Below are 13,059 nucleotides of genomic sequence, written 5' to 3'. Positions count from 1 at the left end.
AATTAACAGATGAAGCGGTTTTATCTGTTCCAGGAGGTCTGCTGTTTTTTACATTAGACAGATGAGCTAAAAATACCCAGAAAGCCATAAATCCATACATATGCCTGGGCTCTCTTTCAGAGCTATAACTTATTTAAACGTAGGTGTATTGGAAAACAAATATATCAGGTCTTTCCATTTCCCCTTACACAATAATATTGTGGACAAGCTTAAATCACCAATACAAAGTCAAATACACATGGCAGTAAAAAGTCCCAAAAATAATTTTATCTGAAAAACAATGTACAATTATTAATATTGCACTTTTTTTGTACAAGAACCCCTAATAAATACAAACAATGTTATACATACATAAACATTTTTATATTAATAATATGCTGTAACTTGGCAACACACACTTTGCTCACAGAGGGGCCATTGCAGAGATGAATGCAAGCTGTATGTAGACCGCATCTCACCGGCCAAATTGTTCCCCATCCATTCCATACACTTAGTTTGAAAGCTGTCAAAATCCTCTGTTTGCACTTGCACCAGCCTGTACTAGATGCCAGTCTAGGGTTGTGTGACCGGTGCGGTTGCACAGATCGCAAGGCTCTGTGGGCAACAGCTGCAACACCATCACCACCCTTCTGCCCTAGCTTCTAGCTAGAAGGGTGCCTGGAACGGCACACCCTGCAGCCAGTATCGCTGCGGAAGTGCTGCTGTAGAGTCCTTTGCACCTCGCCGTAATAACAGCTGCCTAGAGCGCCTTCATGACTCCCTGGCACTGCTGAAGTTACGGGAGCCCATGGCCCCACCCCCTATGTGCAACGTCATGCGCAGTGGTGGCAGGGGCGGCACAGAGCGCTCAGCGTTCTGGTTACAGCACTGTAAAGATCCATCTGGAAACAGGCGTATTTACTGTACAGCACAACCCTGCATTGCCCACAATTACATCCAGATTCTCTCACAGAGCATTATCTGCGTGAGAACGCAATGTTACAGCCCAGTTTCGCCCCTTCAGACGCAAGATATGTTTGGTTTGCATACGACTTAGCAATGCCTGTAGTTGTCTACGCATGGGAGGGTGTGCAAAATAAAAATCCACAAAATACACTCCACAGACTGACTTGCATTCATCTTTGCATCAGCCACAGAACATCATTTAACAAAGTGGCTGTATCGTGTGCTCCATTTTAGGAAAAGGGTTTAATAAGGAAAGTTATTTCAGTGGTTTCTGGTGCAGTTACTCTGATTAACGTAATGATAATTACAACATACATTACCATAAAGAATTTAGCAATAGCCCACCAATGACCGGAATTGCTGGTCATCTCAATCTCTGTGCGGGACTACATAACTCCCGGATTTATTTTCCGTAATCCTTAAGTGCTTACAGTGATAACTTTAATGACAAATATATTTGCTAATTTGTGGCAATATTTTTTTTTCAATATATTACAGGTTTTCATTTATAATTGCATCTTAATTGAGCAATGGATGGGATTTCTGTTCTGGTTACCCCAGATATTATGCCAGTCACAGATGGGCTGATTCTGCTGCTTCTCAGCCAAAGGACCCATCTGAGAGACATAATTTACCAATGTGTCTGATAATAAGATGACTGATTATGATGGAGTCTTCTGCTTAGCCCCAGCACTGAACTACACTATCTTCTGGATATAATTCATTAGCTGTCCTCAATCTAACTGTAAGATTTCTAAGTGCTCAAACAAACAGTGTTCATAAACAGAGTTTTCATTGGTGCTGAGAGCTTAGTGTGTGCAGTACGCTCAATAATTGTTTGCGTGGCTGAAAAAGCTGTAAGAGACAGAAACATATGTAAGTTACATGGTGCAGGATTTAAATGACAAGTAGAATGTGGTTTCCTTTTGTTTCATATTAGAATAAGAAGTACTATACCTACATGTGTGAAGCATTATGGGGAATAAGTCACATTTCCTATAAGATAACCAGAACCTACACTGATTAGCTCCCCCGTGATAGTAATGCCAATCTATATCTGTCACTGGTATGGGGCCACCAATTCAACAAATCACAGTTTAGGATTAGTGGAAAAAACCCCACCGATAGCGAAAAATAAAAAGTCCAGTGGCATTAAACTGTACAAGTAGCAAAAGTGATTTTAAAAGCTTAAATAATCCACGCTAGCCCCAAACACATCGCCTGTCACAATGCATTTCTTTTAGGAGTCGCACATTTCTGTTTGCATTTTTGACCTTCTCACACATCACACCCATAAAGTGCCTGTAACTATTGAGGAGACTGTCACTTGCCAGCTAAGCACATTCCATTGGTAACATTCCTATGCATCTTGTACTGTGCAACATTATTTTACACACCCTAGAACATCACATATCATTGCATGATACAAAGTGCCCGTAACCCTTGTCATCATAAAAGTTAAGGCAAATATTTCACATCTGTGCGAGAAACAGGTTCACAAATCAGCAATGCTATTCTTCCTACTGTGATCGTTCACACAACTTAGTCTTTCATATTTGGTTCTTTTAAATCCAGTAGATGATTGGTCCCATCGCTTAGATAGTTTGCGTCAGTGTTTAACGCTCTGTGTCTCACAGTGGGGATGGCGGACAAGCAGAATAAAAAAAGTTGAAGAAAAATCAAACAAATTATGAATACATGTACATCCAATATTGTCCACTTTGTTTCCAACAAAACAAATTTGTTCCTATCAAATCCCTTTGTTCCTATATTGCTTAGAAATCCTTTTCAGGGATGTACCACCCCCCTAATGTTCATGGTGCAACCAACAATAGTTGTGCTCAGTATCCTAGGCTTGTAATTAAGCCCTTTTCCCAAGTTCAGCTCATGTGAAACACGTGAGTCAGTTATTTACTGCAAAGGTCCTTCCAGCAGAAATGGAAGACATCCTTGTCAAGTCCTTTTCAAGGTCTAGACAGCGCACAAATAAATATAATTACAGGATCATCACAAGCCTGTGGAGCAGCCTCTTTTTTCACATCTCCTTCCTTAGATAAAGCAAAAATAGGCTTCTGAATCGATTGTCACGCTTTCCCACAAGTCCCACAGCAGCGAGATTTGAACTGTGCAAGCTGGCAAAGTTTCAGCTGTTTCACCTTTTCACAGTACAGGGTTGTATCTCTGCAGTCAACTAAAAACAAGAAAAAAAACAGAAGATGTTTTATTAGCATTAGTTTTGCGTTATAATTATATAAGAACACAAATCTTAACTGCATCCATCTTGGAAGCCTTACAGTATGCTTACAGTACAACAGTTTAGAAAGCTATAACCATTCACATTAGAGCTTTCTCCGAGTATGGTATCCAGCCAGAATTAAGATGGTCCAACAGACATGGTTACAGTTGTTCTACTGTTATAGTTCAGATAATCCATCTACAGTAGCAGATGTTGTACCTGTAATATGAAATCTACTACACTTTGCCCAAAATAAATGTAAAGGTATACAATCAGTAACCCGGCGGCCGTGATGTCGGCACTGATACTACCGCCGCCGGAATCCCAACGCCTATCACAATCCCGCTGCCGACATCCCAACTCCGCCGGGATACCGAAGGTAAGTAGCGAGGTGGGGGGGAGGGTTAGACACTAGAGGGAGGGTTAGGCACTAAGGGGGAGGGTTAGGGTTAGCAGGGCCACAACTAGGGGGGGGCTAGGGGTGCACATGCACCGGGTGCCTGACTTGAGGGGGAGCTAGACATGCTGCCGAGTGGGGGATAGGGGGAGCCACGCGGGCCTACCCTGTCATTTCTGGATTTTTTTTTCTAAGTAGAGCTACAGCAACACTGCTGTTATTTACGTCAGGTCAGATTTGATAGAGACAGCGGCGGGCACTAGGACCTGCCGCCAGCCTGGCCTCAAGTGTCCCGGGGCTGAGGAAAGAGCGGCAGCACCGGCCACTAAGCATAACAGATACACGGGGAAGTTACTGCCTTGCCCCGGGTGATAAAATTGCTAGTTTCGTCCCTGGGGTTAGGCACTAAGGGGGAGGGTTAGGCTTAGGGTGTGGGGAGGGAGATTAGGTTCAGGAACTAGGGGGGAGGTTAGGGCTAGACACCAAAGAGGGAGGGCTAGGGTAGGGAGAGGGGGAGACTTAGCATACCGAACAACAAGTGTCAGTATGCTAGCCCTGTCGGGATGCCGGTGTCAGGATTCTGACAGCCAGGATCCAGACTGCTGGCATCCCATACTGATTCCAATGTAAATACACATTTATAGGATTCAAATTCAGTATATAGCGTAAATAATTTTATTTAGGGTTACATTTGGTAAGGTGAGATTCTGTTGGGATGTGAAAATGCCACTGTGCATTTTACACACTTCCCCAAATCGCATGCAAATTGCAAACAAATCACTGGAAAACTGTGTGGTGAAATAACAGTCAATAGGTTTTCAGCAGAATTTTACTAAATCAAAGACTGTTTCTCCATAATTGTGCAACTTCTGCATAACAATCTTGTCATTCCTTTACCAGCGATTTGGGGAAAGGTTAGAAAGGAGTTGAGACACACCTAATTTGTACCTTAGTAAATCCAGCCCTTACAGCTCATACCATTCTCACAGGGTGCCATATTGCAGCGCTGCCAGTTAGAAGGTCGAGGTCTCCAAGAACACATGTTATCTTGCACATGTCTACCGGTTCGGTGGTGAACACATTCGACACGTCTTGACTGGAAGCCATAACTGCCACAGGTTGCCGTGCAAAGGGTCCAGGGTGAAACTCGCCAGTGCACGCTGCAGATGTCTGACCAGCAATTCCGGGTACTTAGAGGCCTGGTTATAAGAAAACACACTGCATTTTTAGCAGGTTTATAAATAAGAAATCTGATTCACAGAGTGGCAAAAACACAATCAAGAAAAATACTGGAGAGGATGAATGCTGAAATTAAATATCATTATTTTGGAGGGACAGAGAGAAAGTTGTTGCAGTAAAACCATAGCAACCAATCAGACATTTTCTTTCATGGTCTAACTACTTAGACAAATAAATCTGACTGCTGAATGAGTTCTACAGCTTAAGAGCAGTGTTGCACCAAATACCAATGTTGAAAAATAACCCTCTATGTCTCTATTGAACTTTACTATCTCTGACCCTCTTTCTTACACTTTTGTCCCTAATCGGATTTAATTTAGTTAAAGGGTCAATAAACACTGTACTTTTGTATCAAGATTAATATACCTATACTACTTTCGTTTTACACAAGAGCTAAACAACAATTGGTGCAGCGAGAGTGCTGTTGCTATGGGGCCCATAGAAGAAGAGTGTCCGCCTCCCCTGCACCTTGCTGGACACTTTATCTATTCAGTAGGAACTCGACCTTGCTGTATTCAATACATCATGATGGCAAAATCATTAATCGATGGTTGTTGGCCATCCCTAGCAGGAGCCCGCCAAACACATTATGAGAAGAGCGGCAGCAGTGTGGCATACTGTGATCTGGGGGCCCTGTGTGAAGCATTGGGGGCCCATTGAAATGTTGCTGTGGGGCCCACAAAGTTCTAGTTACACCCCTGGTTCTAGATATCTCCATTGGGCCCTCTGATTCACAGCCCTGTCCACTAAAGTGTGTGTTTGGGAAGCGGGGGGGGGACGGGACTCTCTGGACACAGCAGGAGGGAGCAGCCTGGTCTGCACAGCAGAGAGCAGTGCAACATAGGCACAGTACGAGATGTGGCATAGGAAGCAGTGTGGGAGGTGTGGCGGCACAATCACATAATCGTGGCCACGACCCTTGCTATACAATGCAGAGATTACTGGAATTGCACAGTGGAGGGCGTGGGTACGATAGGTGATTCAGCACAAAACGCATCATCTGATGCCCGGACTTCGCACTTCACCTGGTAAGTAGGCGGGTGGCAGCTGGCTCCAGGAGGCTTGCCATTTTTCTGGACGGCTGGGAAGGGCTACCCGATTTTCAGGAGCCTCTCGGCCATTGTGGCAGATTAGACAAGTATGACAGTCATAATTCCATTGGACCCTAGTATATGGGCCCTTCATGCCCCAGTCCGACAGTGCATGCTATATTCACTTACTAAAGCCAAAACTCTAATGGTGGGTACACACTACACGATATGCTCCCTGAGCGATATCGTGTAGTGTTGTCCCCGGCAGGCTGTGCTCAATGTCGTTCATGACATTGAGCACAGCCGCTGAACGATATCATTAACGATATCGTTCAGCGCCGGGCTCTCTCCCCCATTCCCTGACATGCAGCAACCTGACGAGATCGTCAGGTTGGCCTGCATGTCAGCCCGATGAACGATAATGACAAACGACCCGCAGGAACGCACGTCGTCGTTATCGTTCATCTTTCTGGGGTTAAAAATGGACGATAAAGTGGACGACTGAACGATAACGATATCGTTATCGTTCAGTCGTCCACTTTATCGCCCAGTGTGTACGCACCTTAAGGAAGAGTAGTATAATAAGGTACACTCATATTCATACCAAAATATGGAAACAAAGAATGTAAAAGAACAGTGAAGCTCCAGATATGAGCACATTACTGTATAGGCTCTAAAGAGTCAGGCTTAGAGAGCTTACAGTCTGATTGCTAGGAAACAGCATTTCAACATTTTCCACAGGAAAAGGAAATCACCAGATGAAATTGAGCATGGTTATCCTATTCTGAAATAATTTAAAAGGACAATTTAAAACATACACATGCATAAGAATATTTCTTATATAAAAATATATATGTCTATATATACAGATCCAATAAACCAGCACTCAGAGACACATTAAATGCAACAAAAACTTGTACTGGGAGACAGCGACGTTTCGGAGCTTCCGCCCCATCTTCACGACCATATAATATATATATATATATATATATATATTACACACGCAATGAAGTGTCAAAAGTCACGGGATGTAAAGAAAATGGTAGGTGATGTCAACGTACTGTGACGTACTGGACATGCCCAGACCTGCCTCAGTTGTAATCTGACATCTCATGAGTCAGTTTAAAAACCGGCTAGGCTGCGCATGGCAAGGTGACGTGAATTGTCAGAGTTCAACATTCTTTGATTTACGGTGTTACGTGTATACCAGGAATACCTAATGGAAGGCAGTACCACCCATTGTGAACAGCATAGGTGCCGACCACGAGAGCTTAATGTTCGTGACCAGCAGCGTCTGGCCAGAATTGTCCCTAGTAACAGACAAGCGACACTCGCTCAAATCTCATCCACATTGAATGCAGGTGGTACCAGACGCATAGCCAGCAGGTCAGTGCAGCGTTCTTTAGCTTACATGGTATATGGGAGCAAAAGAGTGCCCCTCTTAACACTATAACACTGGACGCATCGTCTCACTTGGGCTCATAATGTCATTAATTCTACCCTGGAGGAGTGGCAACATGTGGTGTTGTCTGAGGAATCACTGTTACAGTTGGCCCATGGACCCCAGTTGTAAAAAAGGCACCGTGCAAGTTGGTAATGGTTCCACAATTGTGTGGGGTGTGTTCACGTGACATGGGTTGGGTCAATTGGTCCGCCTGAACACGTCATAGACTTGTAACTGCTATGTTGCATTGTTGATGTCCATTTGCAGCCATTTATGGACTTCATGTATCCCTACAACAATGGAATATTCCAGCAGGATAATGCACCGTGTCATCGGTCCCGAGCTATCCTGAATTGGTTTGAGAAGTATTCTGGAGAGTTCAGACGAATGGTGTGGCCACCACATTTGTCCAACATGAACCCAATTGAGCATTTATGGGACATGGTGGAGAGGTCCGTTCGCACCCAAGATCCTGCACCTATAAATATCAAGGAGATGTGGGAAGCTATCCAGACAGAATGGGTCAACATCTCTCCAGAGGTCTTCCGTCCACTTGTGGAATCGATGTTACGTTGAGTTGCTGCACTTCTCTAGGGGGAGTCGGGTCCTACACGATACTAGGCATCTATCCCATGACTTTTGGCACTTCAGTGTGTGTATATATATTATAATATAATAATAATATAATAAAATAAAATATAAAATAATAATAATATAACACACACAGTACTGTGTAAATGTTTTAGGCAGGTGTGGAAAAAATGCTGCAAAGTAAGAATGCGTGATCGATCGTGGCTTGCAGACGCTACGATCACGTGACCCGGCGTCCCTGGTGTCCGTCTTCCAGCCTGAGGTGGAGAGGCGTGCTGCAGCTCCTGGAGGAGTGGATGGTGCGCGGCTTGTCACTGAAGGCGATGGAGTGGTGGTCGGCAATCTGCCTGGGTCCTTATGCTTTGAACCAAGTAGTAATCAGCCCACTCTGTGAGATATTTAGCACGAGTGTACTCATCAGCAGTTGTTGTTTTTAACTGCATATTTTATAAATAAAACTTTTATGGACTATGGAGCGACCCCTTTGCTTTATATTTTAACATATATATATATATATATATATATATATATATATATATATATATATATATATATGTATATATATATATATATATATATATATAATATATAATATGTAGAAAAATTAGGTCAGGCACTCCACTTCCAAGTAAAAGATAACGCTCCGTTGCCTTCGTGTAGAAGGCGGCACTCAGAGGCTGAAAAATCGTGGCATTTATTGTAATAAACGGCATGATATTTTTTTTTACCAGTTTTTCAGCTCTGAGTGTTGCCTTCATCAAAAATTCTATGTATATAAATATATATGTATATCATGGTTCCTGGGTGGTTGCCACGGTGTTTCCTGTTGTTTGGTCTTGACAAAGGTCGACATCCAATATGTATATGAGTTAATAAATTCCTCGTTGGTTTTTAACATTAAGATGCGGTGAGTGCCCATTTTTTGGGATTTTCATGTATTCAAAGGAGGTAGAGTGTGCAGTCCGTCAGTCGAAGTGTATGTATATATACAGTATACTGTATTGAAGTTATAGTACTTATACAAGATATAAGAATGCTTGGAGAACTTGTGTACTCAGCTGTGGATTACCTTGGCAAGACCTGGCATTGTTCTTGTGACAAGATGGCTCCGTCCCGGGTTTGACAGAATACTTGTCTTTGCTGTACAGCCATACGTGGTCCTATGCATTGTCCATGACACTGCACAAAGAGATGAAGAACAATATATTATATACCACTTTGATTTCGAAAACATTCTTAGATTTTTTTAGATATCTGTCAACAAACATAAGCGAAATGTATAAAGTGTGTATTAATAACTAAAACAAAAGAACATTTCTTCAGTAACTTTTGATGCTATCTTATACCCCTTTTACACCGGAAGTAAAACCCGGGTTATTGCAGGGTTAACCCGGGTAGCTCCTTGGTGTTAAAGGGGAGAGGGCTGGATTGCCGGGTCTAGTGACCTGGCAATCCAACCCAGGTAACTTGCAGGGTTTAACACGGGCTTAACCCGTGAAACCCTGAAGTGTGAACGCCGCATGCCAGCCAATTGGTCCGGCTTCAGTGGCGCTTGGAGATGACGTATTCTTCAAGCATCTACTTCAATGCCGGAAAAGCCGGGTCTATGCAGATCCGACAATGGTGTGAACGGCGCCGAATTGGGAATGTCCTGGGTCGGTGCCGGCTAAAATCCAGTCTGATCCGGATTTGAACCCTGAATTTAGGTATAACAGGGGTATTAATCTACTTTAGCAGACTCTAGTTTATGGAGAGTGGATTTCTATGTCCCTCACCAGTAATGCACTGAGAGAGGTAGACAAAGGTCATCTGCTCACTTCAATTTGGAAGCAAATGAATCAGTCTTTACCAGTACCATATTAATATCCTAATATATCCGAATTTGCATGATGCAAGTTACTGGGAATGCAGTCCCAGGGTCTGCTCCCATTAATATGTTGATTTTGTTAATTCCCAAGCTAATAACTCAATAAAATCTCAAATTTATTTAGTGAAAGTCTATACAAGTTTATGCAAAGTGAAATGAGAAAAATATGCGTTTGTATCAGTAAGCTGCTTTACACATTTTTGGGCATATGTATCAATTATTGGGTTGCAGAATCGATAATTGTCATTTCTCATCGCCACTATTCGCTACAATAAGAAATTCTTATTTGAAGGAATGTATTAAAAAAACACATGCAGGGAGAGGGGTTTAGAAAGGAGCCCATCCATGTAATGTCTTAGAAGTAAAGTGATCTCTAAAATAGCACCCAACTATAATGTGAAAGTTAAGTCAATACTTGTTGTTCAGTTCATTTTTGAGTAGTTATCCGTAGTATTCCCCTATTATAAAAAGCAGATCAGAACCCTTATTTTTTTCAGATGAAAAACATTATGACCTATATACAAATTAAGCATGTCTCTCAATTGATGGCATACACCGTCATAGGACCTTCTGTAATTGTTTACTCACAGTGACAGAAGGACCGACCACAGCTTTGTATAAAGAAACACATGCACAACACATGTACGAGCACCGCTAGCGTTTGGTTAACACCTTGTGATGTAAGTGTGTTTGGCTGAAGAACACATAAAAGTTACTGAAATAACAACAAACAGAATATATCCCATGCCTGAGGACACAGTTTGTAACATTAAAGGCTCACTACTCCGTAAAAGAAAACAAAAACACATTTAACGGTATGTATATATATAATATATATATATATATATTTATATATAGTTGTAAACGAGACAGCGGCACTCACAGGACTCCCAGTCACTTTAAATCATCAGATACTTTAGACCTTATTGCCAACGTTTCAATCTCATTAATTTGAGATTTTCCTCAGGGATCAATAAAAACCACAAACAAATACACTTATATAGACAAAGAATAAACAAAAAAGCAGATCGAAGATGGAGTGGAGCCTGGATAAATATTAAAAGAACAGCAGCATCAAAGCAAAATAAAGAAAAAACGAACAAGAAAAAATGAGATGAAAATGTTAGGAGTTGACCCCTACAGGCTAGTTTTGCAGCCACTAGCCAATAGCTTTTAGTACCCTTCTGTCTTGTTTACATGCCAGTATTTCTTTATTTTCATTTGGTTGCTTGTCTTTATTTTTCACATTGTAATTACGTTGGTGATGGGTTAATCACCTTGGTTACCAGACGCTACACGGCATGTGAGGACGTTGCACGTCTCGTTAGCGGGACGCGGCCTGATGACGTCACCTTCCCCGGAGCTGGCCTCGGACGGTGCTGCACATGGGTGAGTGTTTATTCTTTGTCTACATAAGTGTATTTGTATGTGGTTTTTATTGATCCCTGAGGAAAATCTTGAATAAATGAAATTGAAACGTTGGCAATAAGGTCCAAAGTATCTGATGATTTAAAGTGACTGGAAGTCCTGTGAGTGCCGCTGTCTCGTTTACATCTATTTTTACGGAGGACACAATCCCCCGGGGAGAGCACTAAGGCAAGGTTCAGCTTTATTACATGGAGTGCCGGTCTGTGTATTATATATATATATATATACATGCATATATTTATCTCTATCTCTATATCGTAGAATGCATATATGTTTGTGTATATATACATATAGAAAAAAAACAATGAAAAAAATATAAGTCCGCTTGGCGCCAGTCAGGTTCTATATATAAATCTATAAATATGTAAAATAGCTGCACACACCTAAGGGTCTGTGAGGGTCGCAAAAAAAAATGAGATTACCTAGGTAGTCTCAGACAAGCAAAAGAAGAATGTTGGTGTTGCGCTTATAAATAACAAATTCAAATATTAAATTAATTAATAACTGGGCATGGCAGAAAATAGAGTCAAGACACAAATATATGATTAAGAAATCTCTCATTACATATTAATTAGCAATTGCAACAATACTACAATAACATTAAAAAATATTTAAAAATACTTCTCTAATAGAAGTCTATACAGACTAGTCTGAGTAATATATAGAAAAAAAAACAGCTGCTATATTCCTATTATATATATATAAAAAAGATCTCTGCTGGGAATCACATATACTTTTAAAACATATGAAAAACATCCAAAAACACAGTGATCTCACCGGACCATAATTCACTAGGTAAAAATATTAATCCATCATCTCCGACCTCCAGGTCTTTGCGCAGGATAAATATATATTTGAAGTCCTCCGTATGAAGCGAGGTGAGGCTTCTGGTGTAATCACCTCTAGGACTTAAAGCAATGTAGCGCTTGTTGGTCTTTGTGGGATTAGTCGAATGGGCTGCTAATGTGGTTGCTCCCAATTTGGAACTGATGACACACTGAACCGCAGCCCCAAAAAGTCCGGAGGCTAAAATAGAGTCAACTTGTGACGGCCTTCACCTGTCCCCATGTTAATCCAAGTCCAGAGTCCCCAAGCCGAGTGTGGTAATTGTATTAATATTTGAATTTGTTATTTATAAGCGAAACACCAACATTCTTCTTTTATATATACATATTGTGGTAGAAGCACTGGAGAAGTCTGGGATGGCATATATGTGTGTCCCAGATTCTTATCATATGAGTTTTAAAACCCCAGGAAACATCTGTTATGCCAAACAGACCAGAAGTGTCGGCTATTGGCAAAAGACGGATAATGGGTTCTAGGGGTGTGGATGTGAGAAGAGAAGGGAGGGCTCCATCCACAGGCCATTCCAGGTGTTGGGCCTTTCAGTCTGAGAGCAGGCTTATTAGTAGTTGCACCTGGAAGTGGCTCAGATAAGCTGTGTTAGGTCTTGGTTGAGTGTCTCACATACCCTGGGGGAGAACAGACACTGAGGTTTGTTCAGAGACACTGTGTTATTTGGAAGTGCTGTGTTTGTGGTAAGGCAGTAGGCCCTGCCACTTGTAGAGAGGGTATAACCTGTCTAGTTAGTGCCCAGACGGGCTAGGATTTATTTTTATGTTTTGTTTATTTTGCTGTTTATATTGCACAATAAAACTGGTTCCGACCAGCTTGTACGAAAACCCTGGACTGGTGTGCTGTTTCCTGGCTGCTGTGTGTAAGGAGGTGTCCATTTACCCCAGGAGAGGGACCCCCTACCCAGACTATATCACAAGTGGTGGAGAATGCAGGCAGACACACTGAAAACTGCAGCAAGAGGAAAAGTTTTGCATTGAAAATTTAAAGAGACAGACACCAATTTGTTGTTTGGATGTCAACCTG

The 13,059-nt window shown here is 41.8% G+C and overlaps 1 protein-coding gene across 2 annotated transcripts in view; it reads right to left on the bottom strand.

The window, feature by feature from the left end:
* Nucleotides 1-259: 259 nt before the first annotated feature.
* The window catches only part of LOC148477034 (ADAMTS-like protein 1), a 372,270-nt gene continuing 359,470 nt past the window's right edge, over nt 260-13,059 (bottom strand). Inside the window, exons 27-29 of one of the 2 annotated variants that reach the window (XM_088457316.1) lie at nt 8,953-9,062; nt 4,557-4,777; nt 260-3,136 (exon numbers count right to left, since the gene is read on the bottom strand). In XM_088457316.1, coding sequence (XP_088313442.1) covers nt 3,030-3,136; nt 4,557-4,777; nt 8,953-9,062 — 438 coding nt within the window. In that variant the 3' untranslated portion in view covers nt 260-3,029. Of the gene's footprint in view, nt 3,137-4,526; nt 4,778-8,952; nt 9,063-13,059 lie in introns of both variants that reach the window. The other variant, XM_088457315.1, reaches the window with a different exon arrangement.

This window comes from Taudactylus pleione, unplaced genomic scaffold, assembly GCF_031769625.1.
Source record: "Taudactylus pleione unplaced genomic scaffold, aTauple2 ptg000757l, whole genome shotgun sequence".
Taxonomy (NCBI): domain Eukaryota; kingdom Metazoa; phylum Chordata; class Amphibia; order Anura; family Myobatrachidae; genus Taudactylus; species Taudactylus pleione.
The sequence above is the reverse complement of the archived record's forward strand: the minus strand, read 5'-3'. Positions and strand labels throughout refer to the sequence as shown.